A 17271-nucleotide genomic window follows, 5' to 3' on the forward strand; every position below is an offset into this window, starting at 1 on the left:
CTATTCAGATATGACCTGATACAGATAGATAAATCAGCAGATAGACGTTAACAAGTTCCCTATGGTTGGATGCTTGTTGGAAGAATGTACAAGTGTATCATAACACTTTTCCTACTCTGGTTATATACTCCTATTGATTCTCTCAAATAGGAACATGTTGGAAGCATAGAATGACTGACATAGCAGCTAAACAAAGGTTTGGTTTAGAGATTCACCTGAACCTAGCTTTGTGCTTCAACCTCTTCCACTTAATCTTAATTTGTAGTCAAGGATGGTCCTATTGTTAGCAAAAACCTGGGTTGAAATGACATGGTAAGGAAAATGTTTGCATAGCTGTTTTGCTATGCAGTACTAAAAGGGCAAAAGTATTAATGCAACTATGCACACAGCTCAAAATATTTTCATGCCTACAGTGGAAAATTGAGAGGAGTGCATAAAGTACTCCAACTCATGGGATATGGATGTACCTATCATTTACCTCCCTCCCTGGAATAGGGAAAACTGGGTACATCTATGCTGATCATTTAGAAATTCTGTGTCATCAGATGCCATCAAGGCACTCTGGAGGAACTCACGCTCCTTGATCTACAGAAACAATCATCCATACATTTTCCACAATCTATTTGCTTAGAGTTGAGTGTCAAACCTTATGCAACCAAAATGGCACCTTACACACTCAAGGCATGTGCTAGTTTTATGTAAACAGATGAAAAACATTTCCAAAGACACTGTACGGTTTGAACATTGTAATCTCAAAAGCAGACCAGGGAGGTCTGAACATGTTCTGTGGCTATGAAATACTGATTAATTATTGTGGTGGGGGAATGATAATAATAATAATTATTATTTTTAATTTATACCCCGCCCTTCCTGGTTCAAAAACCGGGCTCAGGGCGGCTAACAACAAATTTAAAACACTTTAAAACACTTAATTATATAAGCAGTATAAAATACAGTATAAAAACATGAATAACAATAAAATTCAAAAATCAAAACTCAGTTAGATAATCCCCAGGGCTAGCTGGCTGAATTGATCCAGCAAGGAGGCCAGGGGAGAATTAGCTGTGGGGTCTCAGAGAGGGTGATCTTCATAAAAGGGGAGGGGGAGGGAAGAGAAAGGAAATAAAAGATCAGGCTGAAATCAAATTAAAGGCCAGGCGGAATAGTTCTGTCTTACAGGCCTGATGGAAGGAGGTTAAATCCTGAAGGGCCCTAGTCTCATGGAACAGAGCATTCCACCAGGTCGGAACCATCACTGAAAAGGTCCTGGCCCTGGTGGATGATAGCCTGACTTCCTTAGGACCCAGGACCTCTAAACTATGGTTATTCATGGACCTTAAGGTCCTCTGCAGGGCATACCAGGAGAGGCGGTCCCGTAGATATGAGGGCCCTAAGCCACAATAGAATAGAAACCAAATGGATGGAGAATGAAATGGACTATGATAGAATATGGCATGGCTGGCTAGCTGGAACAGGACTATCCCACCATGCAACATTCCTTTGCAGGTCCCTGAGAATCTTACCTGACTGGACAATCAGATTCTGAGCAACACTGAGGGCAGATGTCTTCACTTGGTTCTTTGCATCCTTCTGCTGGTAACCACAGGAATATTGGCCAGCATTCTTTGGTAATGCATAGACTATGTATTGAGTAATTTGGCATATTGTTTTCTCGACTGAAACAAGAGCCCCGTCTTTACAGAAAAAAAATCCAGTCACCACAACCTCTGATGGAGCGAAACATAGTGCTGTGATAGTTTCCCCTTCAGGAACCAAAGTTGTGTTCAACAATAAATCAGGAGCAGGAAGTTCACCTAGAGAATGAACAAACGCAAGAAATAAAGAAAGAGCATAAATGAATGCAGGGACTAGGTGAAAATGCAGTTGCAATAGAGGCGGAATTAGATTGCTTTATTACCATTATTTTGTTTACTGTATTGTTTTTTAGCAGTGGTTTTCCCCATAGTTGTTTTAATGATTTCTTTTTGGGAAAGTGTTAAGCAAGTGTTCTACTCTGTTTTATTCGTTTAAAGCATTTTAATGCCACCTCAATTTTTATTTAGAAATTTGGGCTTATAGACTCTCAATTTAATTCTTAAAACGTTATAGAAGATTAATAGTTAGGTGAGCAAAAAGATCCTATGAGGCAATCCTATGTCAAGAACTTTTGCAGAATTCATGTTTCTATCCCCTCCCTCTAGGGCACACCCTCAAATTTGGCTGCAGCTACGACTCAATAATGTATAATTTTTACACCATTCCTTCTGATGAACTATTCAATGTATCTCGGACCTTCAGGCACATTCACTTAGAGAATATTTGATTGTCAGAAAGGCAGCTTTTCATCCGTTATCCCATTTAACACCTACCTAAACCCCTCTGAAAATTAGTAGCTTAGTTTACATGATAGAGAGAAGATTCAGACATTAATCATGGTTGAAAATTCCTTCTAAGGATATAAGTAGGAAACATTTTTCCAGGATAAAATGAGTGGGGCTGCACCCCAGCAGCTAATGCCCAAGATACACAACTATGCACACAAACCACCCCCATGTAGCATGGCCATCCCCATGGCCTATAAAGAGTGCATTGAGAGACCTTATGGGCCAGGTGTATGCCACAGTTTCTCGATCCCCATTCTAGCAATTATATACTCCTATTGATTCTTTCAAATAATATAAATCAATCAATTTCTATGATCTATCTTGTGGCTGGTTTCTTTTAATCATTCTTTGCCCAGGCAGGCACATTATGTGACCCATGAGAGCAGCAAAATAATCAGACTGCACATCAATGATGGGATAAAATCAGGCCAAGTCTTTATTGACAGCAGCAGGCAGGGCAAGGGTTTGCATGGCAGGATAAGTTCACCATTCCACAATCCCCATGTAGATGGAATGGATCCGTTGGGTTTGGATCTCTCCTGACCTGTACGACAGGATTCGGCCAATGTTGAATCTTGCAGTGGTGCAAGCCAAGCATACAAGGTCTCACTGGGGGACCAGGGTGCAGATTCCAACAAGGCAGATACTGAACCGACGCTTGGGGTTGCCATGGTCAGTCCTCTCCTCAGGCCTCTTATGGGGCCCACCTCTATACTCTCTAAGAAAAATGACTGTGAGCTCCAGGGGAAGGAGACTTATGTAAGCTTCTTCCTCCCCTCTTCAGCAAGGGTTCATGCGGCAGCTTTTTCCCATGAGCCCATCACACAGAGAAAAGATACTGAGCAAAACCTTACCCAGTATTTTGCTGCAATCTATGGGTCACAGTGCCGCTGGGCAAAGGCGTCCCATGCTTATTTGGAATGGAATGGGGCATAAAGTGATATGGTGAAAAGCATACACAAATAGCAGGAAAACCAGTAAGGTGTGATGCATTTCCCTGACTCTCTGTATAGCCAACTGGCTCTTGATTGATGGCAATCATTTGTATTTGTCAAAAAAGGAGAGAAATTCAGACACTGTTCAGGGAAGTTTTTAATCTGTGATATTTTAGTGTATTTTTGGTTTCTATGGAAGCCGCCCAGAGTGGCTGGGGAAACCCAGGCAGATGGGCGGGGTACAAATAATAAATTATTATTATTATTATTATTATCAAACTTTCCACAGTGGCAAAAAGATTCTATAAATGTGGCATTAGGGTATTAATGATCTCTGATGGGAATGAGAAAAAAAAATTCTTTTCGTGATTGTGTTTGAGTATAGATTGCATTATTTTGTCTTTCTGTTAAGATTTAAAATGGCATACTAAAACAAACAATAAGATAAATAAATATTATTACTCATTGATGCTGCTTACTTACCATTGGAAGGACAATTACCTGGGCAGGAAAAAACATGGACAATATCAGAAAAGCATGGCTCATCAACACATCAAGAAACACAAAGCTCTCATAAATGTGCTGTTATCAAGGCAGAGGTGCCAAACTGAACTGTGGATCAGAACACAGCTCCTGATTGGATCACAAACTTCTCTGGATTTTTTAATGTGGTTTTACCACAAAAGGGACCCACTTTATATGTATTTTAATATAACATGTGTATTTTATTTGGAAATTCATTGAAAAGCACTGATAAGATGCATATTTTGAGGAATGCAAACAAAATGTGTACATTAATGTATATATTAAGGTGCATCATAACAATGGGTTTGATCTGAACTAAAAATCAATGGTTATGACTAAGAATCATTCATTTCATTACACCTACTCAATGTATAACTGAGCTGGATGGAAGAACATATGTAACCTTTCATGCACTCTTTAGAAAAACATGATGTGCCAAAAGAAATGAAACAGGGTGGACTTAGGCTGATCTAAGCCCCATCCTTATAGGCTAGACACATAAATCATGAATATTTTTAACAGGTTGCAAAAGCATCACTCTTTGATAAGCTGCCTAACAGCAATATCTATTTTAAAATGCCATTAAACAGTGTTCCTGGAGAGGTGTTGTCATCTCCATGCTATTGGCCAGATTCTCCAACATTGGTTGCATAGGTGCAAAACAGCACTTATTTTCATTTAGATAAATATATGAATGTGCTCCAGGGAAGTCTGAACATGCTCTGTAGCTATGATTAACTGTTGTGGTGGGGGCATAGACATCAAATGGGTGGGGAATTAAATGAACTGTGCTGGAATATGTTATGGCTGGCTAGCTGGAACTCTAAACAGGACTATCTCACCATGCAACATTCTCTTGCAGGTCTCTTCCTAGACTGATCATTTCTACAACCTTACCTGAGTGGAAAACCAGTTTCCGAGCAACACTGAGGGCAGATGTCTTCACTTGGTTCTTTGCATTATTTTGCTGATAACCACAGGAATATTGGCCAGTATTCTTCAGTGATGCATAGACTATGTATTGAGCAGTTTGAGATGTTGCTTTCTTGAATGAAATAGGAGCCCCATCTTTACAGAGGAAGAATCTGGTCACCACAACCTCTGATGGAGCCATACAGAGTATTGTGATAATTTCCCCTTCAGGAACCAAAGTTGAATTCAAGAATAAATCAGGAGCAGGAAGTTCACCTAGAGAACAAACGGAAGAAATAAATAAAGAGCATAAGTGAATGCGGAGAGTAAGTGAAAATGTAGTTGCAATGGAAGGTGAGCATTTGAGGAATCATGTGGAATTAGATTGTTTTATCACCTTTGTTTTTGTCTTACTGTATTGCTTTTTAGCACTGTTTCCCCCCATAATTGTTTATTGTATACTGTTTTTAATTATTTCTTTTTGGGGAAAGTGGCATCCCAGTGTTCTACTCTGTTTTATTTATTTAAAACATTTTAATGCCACCTCAATTTTTATTTAGAAATTTGGGGTTGCAAATTCTCAATCTAATTCTTAAAAATGTATAGAAGAAGGAAGGAAGGTTCAGCCAAGCTTAAAGGGGAGGTTTGGGCAAGATATGAGGGGATAGGCAAGGGGGTGAGTGAGGGGTAAATGGAGGAGGGGTTAGCCAGGTGGAGGGGATGGAGGGCTGGAGGGATTGGTGAGCTGAGAAAGTGTGGGTGGCAGCCTCTAGTACATCTCATATTTTCTATAAGCTTGATGATGAAACAAAACATCCCTGACCTTCTTTTATAATGAACATTTAGCATTAAACATTTGGAATGAGTAGAGGAACACCCCCCCACACCATTCTATTCAATTCTGCACACACACAAATACACAGACTTGCACAGTCTCAAACTCACCTGTAGAAGTGCAAAGCTCTGAATCTTTGAAATCACCCAAACACCAGTGATTTGCAAGCAGAACACCTGCAATAACATCCATGCATTATGTTTATAATATGTTTTAAGAAGTAAACACAAGGGCAGAGCAATGATTTAATAATTCTCTCAATCTGTTATTTTTGCTGCAGCCTTTTGGATTGTCTTAAGTGTTTTCTAGCAATCTCTGCTAGTCAGATGTGAAGCAACCCGCTCTGGTACCCAGAGCGGTGCTCGTCTCAGGGGGTGTGACGTGCATCCCGGAGGTGTGGTGCACCGCCCACAGGGCACGGTGCACCGACCGTGGGGGGGGGGACACACGGCAAACGGCATGTGCCCTGGGGGTTGCCGCCAATTGGGGGTCTGCTTTTTGTCACCCCCCCCCTTTGGAATGGCACCCGGAGTGAGACCCCCTCTTGGAATGCCCCTGCTGGTAGTTTCCAATTATGCAAGCAATACAGTACGTATATAGATGAGAGTTAATGTAAAGGCATATAATTGCCAAGATTCCTATATACCAGAGCACCCCCTATTCTGGTGCATTTTTCTTTCTGGGTGCAAAAGGAGTGCATGGTGTGTGAAAGAGATTAAACAAGCATGTGCGAATGCAGAGCTTAGGAGAAACCAATAAAATTGCCCTTTCCCCCATGTGTTTCACACTGTTCCTTCTCCCAACACTTCTTTAATGTGTACATTTACATTATGTTGTACAACCCAGCCATTCTTAAACTGAAATCCTTTATTTTCTTGCAGTTAGTACTAGAAGACGATGAAGAAGAAGAAGAAGAAGAAGAAGAAGAAGAAGAAGAAGAAGTTAGATATTTTCATGAAATGTCCTCCACAAGTTAAAGAGGAAGACCTAATTTTGGTTTAGTTTTTAAAATGTCTGTTGGAAACAGCTTGGCTTTTCTGCAGTCCTCAGTGGCAATCCTATCACAAGATCTAAAGACATGTGCATCTTAGGATGCAACAGATCTCTCCCTCAGCTGGGCTCACCATGCAGCTCAGACAAAGATATGCTCTTCATAGCTTAGCTATTTAAACTGAGGACACTGTAAGTCCTCCAGAAGGCTGTTGCAGGGATGTGGCAAGGAGCAGGCAACTTGAACTGGAACCAAAGCTCATTCAAATAAGTCCTGGCAACCTCATGTAGAACAATATCTTTTAGACATGTTTTTCCCCTGCCTCACTTAGAGCAGCAGCCCTTCCGTTGAAAATCGGTTGGAACTGGCTTCAACCCAGCTTAACTTGTCCCAGTATGCTTTATGCCATCTTCTTCTGCGTAGGACTTATGATCTATATTGGAAACTTCACAGAACCTATCGTCATACAGCTTGCCACATTCCCAAAACTACAGATCTGGACGAAGTTGTTGAGTTTTTTTTCTTTTTTGGGGGGTGGTGTGTGTCAAAGTTTTACGATCACCCACTCCTGCCCTGCTGTCCACCACCGCCAATTGCACTGATCCCCCTCTCACACAGGCACGTGCTCCCTCACATGCTCTAGAATTTTCCATATAAAACATGTCAATTTCACGATCTCAGCTAAGTCCATTAATTTTAAAAACCACTCTTCCATTCTTGGTAATGATCAGTCTTTCCATCTTACACATACACACTATCCTAGGAAAGCTCTGATGGGAATTATGGAGTTTACTTTCCCCAGATCTTTCAAGAAGTTGCCCATATCCATGAATTCCCTTCCCAGTTTCCCAAACTTACAGAGAACCCAGAAGAGATTCATCAGGGTAGATCAGGAGTTGGCTTCCCAATCCGATGTTTGTCTACTCTTCCCAACTTCTGACTCTTAGCTCCTTCTACTTCTTTCACAGACGAGACGGAAATCATCATGACTTTTGCAGCATGAATGCTTCTATCCCCTCCCCTGGGCAACACCCCCACTGAGGGAGAGGTCTGTTGCATCCTAAGATGCACATGCACCTACCACTCAATAATGTTTAATTTTATACCTCTCCTTCCCGCGGACTACTCAACGTATCTATGACCCTCAGGCACATTCACTTAGAGATAATATTTGATGGTCATAAAGGTAGGTTTTAATCCGTTATCCTATTTACTCCTCACCAGAAACCCCTCAGAAAATGAGTAAATTAGTTCACATGATAGAGAGAAGATTCAGACATTTGCTGTGAAAAATTCATTCTAGCGAAATAAATAGGAAATCCCCCCACACCAGACAGTATTCCCTTATGCCAAAGTAGATGGGGCTGCATAGAAGCAGCCCATGCCCAAAATGGAGCTAAAGCATGTACACACCCATGCACACAAACCACCCCCTAGATAACATGGCCTATAAAGAGGGGAGAGTGCCTGGGCTGCATTGTGAGAGTCCAGCAGTTTCTGATGTTAAAGTGGAAAGAGCAACCATTTTGTAAGGCAAGTGTCCCTGGTCCTTCCTGCTGTCTGTACCAGTTTCATTTTATTACATTCTATCTCTGGTATGAAGGATTCTACCATTCTTCGCATCCCCATGGAAAGAGGCTCCAGCTTCCTTGGAGATGTGGAAGTGGTAATTTCAGTGAGCCTTTAGACTGGCTTAGGAAGATTATTTCTGTGCCCCGAAGAACTGCGACAATTTCCAAATTAATCTGAGAGAAACTCATCAAAGCTTACTTATAGCAAATTATTGTTCCATTGTTCATTTCCTTTTCAGCTGTGGGTTAAACTACAAAGCCTAGGACTTGCCGATCAGAAGGTCAGTGGTTCAAATCCCCGCGACGGGGTGAGCTCCCGTTGCTCTGTCCCTGCTCCTGCCTACCTAGCAGTTCGAAAGCACGTCAAAGTGCAAATAGATAAATAGGTACCACTCCAGCAAGAAGGTAAACGGCATTTCTGTGCGCTGCTTTGGTTCGGCAAAAGCTGCTTAGTCATGCTGGCCACATGACCTGGAAGCTGTACGCCGGCTCCCTCAGCCAATAAAGCGAGATGAGCGTCACAACCCCAGAGTCAGTCACGACTGGACTGCAGCTGCTCTTCTTTATGGAAATTCAGTATAAAGAATATCATGACAGGAAAAGAATAAAACATTTTTTGGGGGGGGCGAGGGACTTGGCTCTTTATATAACAGGGTCCCTAGGTTACCCGAATAGTTAGTGGGTGGATTGCGTCTTTTGGTCAAAGCACCATGGCAGGATCTGTTGGGATGGGTAGTTTGGGATGCAATATATCTTTTGCTCAGCCAGCTGATTCCTGGCTCATCTGAGTTCAGCCAGCATTAAGTCCCCAACCCTGGCTCAGTCGAAGGTGTAACTTGCTCAACCCTTTCAACCAGGGCTCAGCCTTCCAAGCCAAAGCTACCTGAGACAAGACTGGTGTAACTTACCCAAAATGAGCATCCTGGTGGCATGACATGGGCAAGACCAAGAAGGGAGAGTTTACACTGAATCCTAAACCCATTCAGCTAGATCATGTAACCTGGCAATCTGGCATAAACCCGCATTTAAAGGATTTTTATCCATCTGGCAGGCTTAAGTAGAGCAGCAGCTCTGCTTCTCAAATGAGGCTCGGCTATGGTAAAACTTCATGCCGCTTTAACTTTGCTTTGCTTTACTATAACTTTTTGTGCAAAGTGTTGCTCCCTAATACTTTTTCTATGATACCCACCTCTACAGATACAGGAACCTCATGAGAGGCAATGATGTGTATGGCAAAAACAGAACTGCAAAAATTAAACATAGCCATTAGGCCAATCTATTAGAAATGCATTCATAAAAACCTCAAAGGAAGGAAGTATATTCATCAAAATAGATGCTAGGCTGAACCAGTGTGGTATATTAGTCTTCAGAAAATGTAAGCGCTATTTTGGGGGCTTCAGTACCTATTCCATTCTCTCCTTTTAATGCCTTTTTCATATTTTAGCTTATTCCTCAAATTCACCTGTAACACCAATAGCCTTGCCCATGAGAGAGTCCATGTTAGCAAACATAACTAGAGCAATGGAATAAAAAATTCTGAAAGTGATCACAACATTTAATAAACATTGCCTTGGTCCCACCTGTCACTGATATGCAAACTAGCTGCCCCCCATCTGCCTCTTTAGCAAGTATCTGAAGTGCCCTGTATCTATGCCAACATAATGTATAGAGTTAGCCAGCGAAAGCTGTGGCCCTTGAGATGCTGAGGGACTCTATCTCCCATCTGTCTCAGTCAGCATGGCTTATGGTAAAGGAAAATGGGAGTTGTAGTCCAGCAGGATCTGGATGACCACAGCTTGATACAGAATCAGAGGTCAACCTGCAATCCTAGGCAATCCCAGCCTGCACATCTTTCCTGGGAAATAGGCAGTACTCATGCAATGTACATCGACTACAAGTCTTCCAGGTGAAAGGGAGGCCGGGGAGATGGTCTGTAAGGTGTTCCTTTGGGGAGGAGACCTACGAAATTGCTCTCCTTTTTGACTGACTACCTCAGCAGCTCAGAGATGAAGGGATGCAAAACAAGGCATCACAGAGAAAGTACTATGGGCAGGGTTCCTTGCAGGGGTCAGCCTGGGGACTCTATTAAAGCAGAGCTGTTATTTCAGCAGTCATGCTCAAACTGAGCCTTAAACAGGAACGCCCTGTAGCTAATTTGGCCTTCTATGTGAGGGACCAGTTCCCTTAAAGGGGCTTTAGTGGACATTGACTCTGACAGTGAAGGAGGCTGGTCCTCTGAGCCGGAGTCCTCAGCATCATAGGAGAGCAGCACTACCTCAACTGGTTGGATAGATACCAGCACAATGCAATCTACTTATGCAAGTGTTTCTGATTTGGTATGTACATTTGGGACAGTTCGTTTGGACAATTTGCTCTCCTGCCTGGAATCCCTGGTCACAAGGTTTTTACAGCATAACTGTGCTTTCACATTGTATCATCCGTTTTAAAATCTTCACCTGCTCATTCCCACTTGTTTGTGCCTTGGGAGGAATGAGAAGCATAATAAGAATTCCTTTGTGCGTGAGAATGATTTAGAAGCCAGGAAGAAAGTTGCCAGAGGCTGGATTGGTTTTACACTGCTGTTGGGAGCCTCCAGTCCATGGGCACAACAAGGCCCATCACGTTTCCTCCTTTGGCTGACCAAATTATGGGAGCCCTCTCGACCCATCCTACACCTGACATCCTCAGCTTGTTTCTGATTTTAACCTTTAAATATGGTTCTTATTATATGGTTTTATGTACAATTGTTGTAAACCACTCTGATATATGCATATAAATATCAGCATATGAATATTTTTCTAAATAAATAAAGCCAGGCCTTCAGTGGAACAATTGGGAGCTTCACGTGGGCCCCCAGTTGTCCCTTTGCTGGAGCAAAGCATGCCTTGCTCAAGGAGAGGGGAGAAGCTTCTCCTTCCCAGTGTAGCTCTTTGAAGCCATGTTGTGCTGTTCCTTTGAGTCTTTAGTTTTGAAGGTTGAAAGGCATGTCATGAAGTGGCTTGCAAAACATAGGGTGGACAACCCCCCCCTTTCTTTGTGGTTCCCATGTTTGGGAAATGTATGAAGGGATTTTAACTGAATTATGTCATGTGAAGGACAGGTGGGTTGCCCTGTATATCTATCAAAGTTGGCTAATGGGGTTGGACCCCAGAATGTTCCCCATCATGGTCTACCAGCTGAGGGTCCCCATATAATTGTTTTACTATCTGTGTACCTGTTTCTCTACTCATTTACATAGAATGTGGTCTGTGTAAACATAGCACACACCTGGTGGCTAACATACTATAGAAATACGGCACAATACAGAGCAACACAATAGCTCAACAATTTATTTGGCAGAAATACAAATAATATTTTAAAACATAGGTATGTTAAAATAAGTAGCAAATAATATAAATCCCAGTAGACAAAATGCTATCCCTTGAAGATGTCCATTAATACTATGCAGACACCTTTGCTGTATTGCTATAAAAACTTCTGGGAAGCCTAGCAGATGTCATGAACCCAAGCCATTTATTGGAACCCTAAAGCTCAAAACCAGCTTAGTAAAATACTGGAAACATTATTGTAAGTTTATAGATGGATGAGGTGTGAAGGATAGAAAAAGAAGAGTCTGGAGGCATTTTTCTTTCTTCCAATGGGATTTCCTAGTTTCTAGGTCCAAACAAGGAGCAATTACACTTCTCCATGAAATAGGTGATGATTGGAGCTGAGACCAGGAGAAGAAGCACCAATGAGGAGCGGAGAATCCAAATATAGGTAGGTATTGTCTGACCTGCATCAACTAGAAAAAGATCAGAAAGTTTGGGTTTCTATTCAGATATGACCAGAGACAGCTGACAAATTAGCAGATAGACATTAAGAAGTTCTCTATGGTTTCATACTTATGGGACAAATGTACACGTTTATCATAACACTTTTCCTACTCTGATTATATACTCCTATTGATTCTCTCAAATAGTATCAATCAATCAGTTTTCGCCAAAGGTCTTTACAATGAATGACAGAGAAGAAAAAGAAATCCCGGTAGCAGTTTGCAACATATAATAAAATAGTAAAAGAAAAACAATCTGCTCAGTTTTCAACTATAGCTATTTCCTGTATACTCCATCCTATCCACCCTTTGAGGGTGTTTTAGAGAAGGGGAGAACAAGAAAGGAAAATGTTGAAGAATTTGGTGTTTGCTTGAAATGTCTACAGCAAGTTGAAGAGGCAGACCTTATCATTTACATAATCTCCAGTCATAATTGAACTATTGAATACCTTCTATATAATATATATATTATCTGAGGTTTAAAACTCTCATTATTGATGAAAGTTAATTTTACAGTGGGTGTGAATGATCTGTTTGTGGCTGGTTTCTTTTAATCATTTTTTGCCCAGGCAAGTGCACTATGTTACCCATGTGAGCAGCAAAATAACCAGATTGCTCAACGGTGATGGGATAAAATTAGGCCAAATCTTTGTTGACAGCAGCAGGCAGGGCAAGGGTTGGCATGGCATTGGGTCCCAGGATCAGATCATCATTCCATAAGCCCCATGTTGAAGGAATGTATCTGGTGCCTTTGGAATCATTCCAGACCTGTATGACAGGAGTCAGCCAGAGTTAAACCTTGCCATGGTGCAAGCCAAGCAAGCAAGGTCTCACCGGAGCACTAGGCTGCATTTTTCAACCAGGCAGATACCAAACTCATGCTTGAGTTTGCCATGGTCAATCCTTCCCTCAAGCCCCTTATGGGCCCTCCTTTACTATGTTGATCCTGACCAATGCCATTTCCACCCTCATACAAACAATATTCTTCCACCTAACAAAGGAAAGTCATAATTTCACTGAGGTAAAGGCGGAAAACTCCCCAACCCCAAACAAATGCCAATCAGGCTGAGAGAAAAAATTCCTTTCCGGTCCTGTCAACCAACAACCCAAAATAGCTCAGTGAAGGCTCTCACCCGAGGATAGGCAGGCAGGAAGCTCTCAAAGCAAAATGGCTGGAATGGGGCATAAAGTGATATGGTGAAAAGCTTGAACAAATAGCAAGGAAACCAGTAAGGAGTGATGTATTTCCCTGACTCTCTTTATAGCCAAGTGGCTCTTGATTGATGGTAATCATTTGTATTTGTCAAAAAAGGAGATAAATTCAGACACTGACATCAAGAGTGCTATCAAACTTTCCACAGTGGCAAAAAGATTCTATAAATGTGGCATTAGGGTATTAATGATCTCTGATGGGAAATGAGAAAAAAAATGTTTTCTTTTTGTGATTGTGTTTGATTATGAATTGCATTGTTTTGTTCTTGTGTCAAGATTTAAAATGGTATACTAAAACAGTAAGATAAATCAATATTTTTACTCACCAATGCTGCTTACTTACCATTGGAATCATAATAACCTGGGTGGGTAAAAACATGGACAATATCAGAAAAGCATGGCTCATCATCCCATCAAGAACAAGGCTCTCATAATTGTGCTCTATCAAGGCAGTGGTGCCTACCTGAACTGTGCATCAGAACACAACTCCTGATTAGATCACACACTTCTCTGGATTTTGTAATGTGGTTTTGCCACAAAAGGCACCCACAGAAATACATATTTTAATATAACCTGTGTATTTTATTTGGAAATGCATTGAAAAGCAATGATAAAATCCATATTTTGAGGAATGCACAATCGGTTTGATTTGAACTAAAAATTAATGGTTATGACAAAGAACCATTCATTTCATTGGCCCTACTCAAAGTATAAATGAGCTGGATGGAAGAACACATGTAACCTTTAGAAAAACATGATGTGCTAAAAGAAATGAAACAGGATGGACTTAGGTTGACCTAAGCCCCATTCCTAGAGACTAGACACATAAATAATGATTTTTTAAATAACTTGCCTAAAAGCAATACTTATTTTTAATACGCTATTAAACAATGTTCCTGGAGAAGTGTTGTCATCTCCATGCTATTAGCCAGATCCTCCAACATTGGTTGCATAGGTGCAAAATAGCACCTATTTTCATTTAGATAAATATATGAATGTGCTCCAGGGAAGTCTGAACATGCTCTGTGGCTGTGGTTAACTCTTGTCATAGGGAAATAGAAACCAAATGGGTGGGGAATTAAATGGACTGTGCTGAAATATGGAATGACTGGCTGGTTGGAACTCTAAACGCGACTATCCCATACAATCTTACGTGGCTGGACAATCAGATTCTGAGCAACACTGAGGGCAGATTTCTTCACTTGGTTCTTTGCATCCTTCTGCTGGTAACCACAGGAATATTGGCCAGCATTCTTCGGCGATGCATAGACTATGTATTGAACATATTGAGATGCTGCTTTCTTGGATGAAACAGGAGCCCCATCTTTACAGAAAAAAAATCCGGTCAGAAAAACCTCTGCTGGAGCCGCACATAGTGCTGTGATAGTTTCCCCTTCAGGAACCAAAGTTTTGTTCAAGAATAAATCAGGAGCAGGAAGTTCACCTAGAGAATGAACAAATGAAGGGAAGAAATAAAGAAAGGGCATAAATGAATGCAGAGAATTAGTGAAAATGCAGTTGCAATGGAGGGTGAATATTTCAGCAATCATGTGGAATTAGATTGCTTTATCGCCATTATTTTTGTCTTACTGTATAGCGTTTTAGCACAGTTTTTTCATAATTGTTGTACACTGCTTTTAATTTCTTCTTTTGGGGGTCAGTGGCATGCAAGTATTCTACTCTGTTTTATTTATTTAAAGCATTTTATTACCACTCAATTTTTGTTTAGAAATTTGGGATTGTAAGCTCTCAATCTTCTAAAAGGTATAGAAGATCAATAGTTAGGTAAGCAAAAAGATCTTATGAGGCAATCCTATGTCACATTTAAAATAGGCTGAATATTTTAGGATACAACAACTCTCTAGCTCCAGCCCATATGAGCTGCTTAAAGGAAGATGGGAGGGGTTAGCCAGATATGAGGGGATAGGCAAGGGGGTGAGTGAGGGGTAAATGGAGGAGGGGTTAGCCAAGTGGAGGGGATGGAGGGCTGGTGGGATTGGTGAGCTGAGGAAGTGTGGGTGGCAGCTTCTAGTACATCTCATATTTTCTAAAAGCTTGATGATGAAATGAAACAGCCCTGACCTTCTTTGATAATGAACATTTAGCATTAAACATGTGGTTCTAGTAGAGGAACACACATCCCATACTCTGTAATGTGGCACACACTAGCACACACAGTCTTGCACGGTCTTGCACAGTCTCAAACTCACCTGCAGAAGTGCAAAGCTCTTTGTCATCACCCAAACACCAGTGATTTGCAAGAAGGGCACCTGCAATAACATCCATGCAATATGTTTATAATATGTGTTAACAAGTAAACACAAGGGCAGAGCAGTGTTTTAAAAATTCTCCTGACCTGCTATTTTGGCTGCAGTCTCTTTTGAGTGGCTTTAGTTTTATAGCAATCCCTGGAAGTTTCCAATTGTGCAAATAATACACATATAAATGAGAGTCAATGTAATGGCATATAATTTCTAAGTTTTCTATATGCCAGAGCATCTCCTATTCTGCTGCAGGTTTTTTTCTGGGTGCAAAAGGGTGCATGGGGTTTGAAAGAGATTAAACAAGCATGTGAGAATGCAGAGCTGAGCAGGAGCCAATAAAATTGCCCTTTCCCATGTGTTTCACACTGTTCCTTCTACTAGCACTTCTTTAATTTGTACATTTACATTATGTTGTATAACCCAGTCATTCTTAAACTGAAATCCTTTATTCTCATGCAGATAGTACTAGAAGATGATGATGAAGAAGAAGAAGAAGAAAGAAGGTAGATGTTTTCATGAAATGTCCTCCACAAGTTAAAGAGGAAGACCTAATTTTGGTTTATTTTTAAAAATGTCTGTTGAAAACAGCTTGGGTTTTCTGCAGTCCTCAGGATGCAACAGATCTCTCCCTCGGCTGGGCTCACCATGCAGCTCAGACAAAGATATGCTCATCATAGCACAGCTAGTTAAGCTGAGGACACTGTAAGTCCTCCAGAAGGCTGTTGCAGGGATGTGGTAACGAGCAGGTGACTTAAATTGGAACCTGAGCTCATTCAAATCAGTCTTGAGTCCTGGCAACCTCACATAGAACAATACTTTTAGACTTGTTTTTCCCCTGTCTCACTTAGAGCAGCAGCCCTTCTGTTGAAAATGGGTTGGATCTTGCTTCAACGCAGCTTAACTTGTTCCAGTATGCTTTATGCCATCATCTTCTGTGTAGGACTATGATCTATAATGGAAATGTCACATAATCTATCATCATACAGTTTGCCACATTCCCAAAACTAAAAACCCAGACAAAGTTGTTGAGGCACACGCTCTGGAATTTCCTGGACGTATGGCAACCCTAAGTATGAGTACATACTGTTGTCTCTATTAGAGTTGCCTCTCCCCATTTTTATTTTTAGAGTGAAGCAAAAAATTCCTACAAGGTATTTTTCTGAAAACATTTCAAAAATATTTTTTCTTCTATGAGTTTTCCTTTTCTCACTGTTATAGTAAAAGGCCATCTTGAAGCGTTTGCTTCTAGTATTTTCAACAATTTTCTATTCTGTTTCTGTTCCCACCCGCCAGATAGCCTTAAAAAGACATTGGTTTTGGGCAATGCGAGAGGATGCAGAATGGGAGTCTGGCTGCCAACTCATTTCCCATTGCCATTAACTTCACAGAAGCAGAGAAAAGGGAAGGGGAAATGAAAAGCTGTGCTATTTCTGGAATGTTGGAAATTTCTCCTCCATTTCAAGTGATTACATTTAATTTTATCCCTAGTTTCTCTGTCCACTAGTAGTATGGAGAAGTATAAGAGGCCATTTGTACATAACTTTTCTAGAATCCTGCTATTTGTCCATTAACTTTTTTTAAAAAATAAAATTTCTTAGAGTTTATAAAGAGAATAACAAAGATTATTGTCCAATATTTATTTCTAAAATCCAAACCAAAACATTAATACAGAGGGGGAAAAGAAAGGAAGAACAAGAAAGAGATAAAGAAAAGGAAATGATAAATGAATTAAAAGAGAAAAAGGGAGAAAAGTTAGGAAGTTAAAGAACTTCTGATTCTTCATCCAACCGCTACGTATAAACGTCACTCGCTACATCCACTCCAGTGT

The 17271-nt window shown here is 40.9% G+C and overlaps 1 protein-coding gene across 2 annotated transcripts in view; it reads right to left on the reverse strand.

Annotated features, from left to right (window-relative positions):
- Positions 1-17271, reverse strand: part of LOC310829594 (uncharacterized protein) — a 45664-nt gene that overhangs the window by 17976 nt on the left and 10417 nt on the right. For both annotated transcript variants that reach the window (XM_083708283.1, XM_083708282.1), the window contains exons 2-4: positions 5702-5767; positions 4742-5032; positions 3803-3820 (exon numbers count right to left, since the gene is read on the reverse strand). In XM_083708283.1, the coding sequence (XP_083564409.1) occupies positions 3803-3820; positions 4742-5032; positions 5702-5767 (375 nt within the window). The remainder of the gene's footprint in view (positions 1-3802; positions 3821-4741; positions 5033-5701; positions 5768-17271) is intronic.

The sequence above is a fragment of the Podarcis gaigeae genome (genome assembly GCF_964106915.1).
Source record: "Podarcis gaigeae genome assembly, chromosome: 13".
In the NCBI taxonomy this organism is placed as follows: Eukaryota; Metazoa; Chordata; class Lepidosauria; order Squamata; family Lacertidae; genus Podarcis; species Podarcis gaigeae.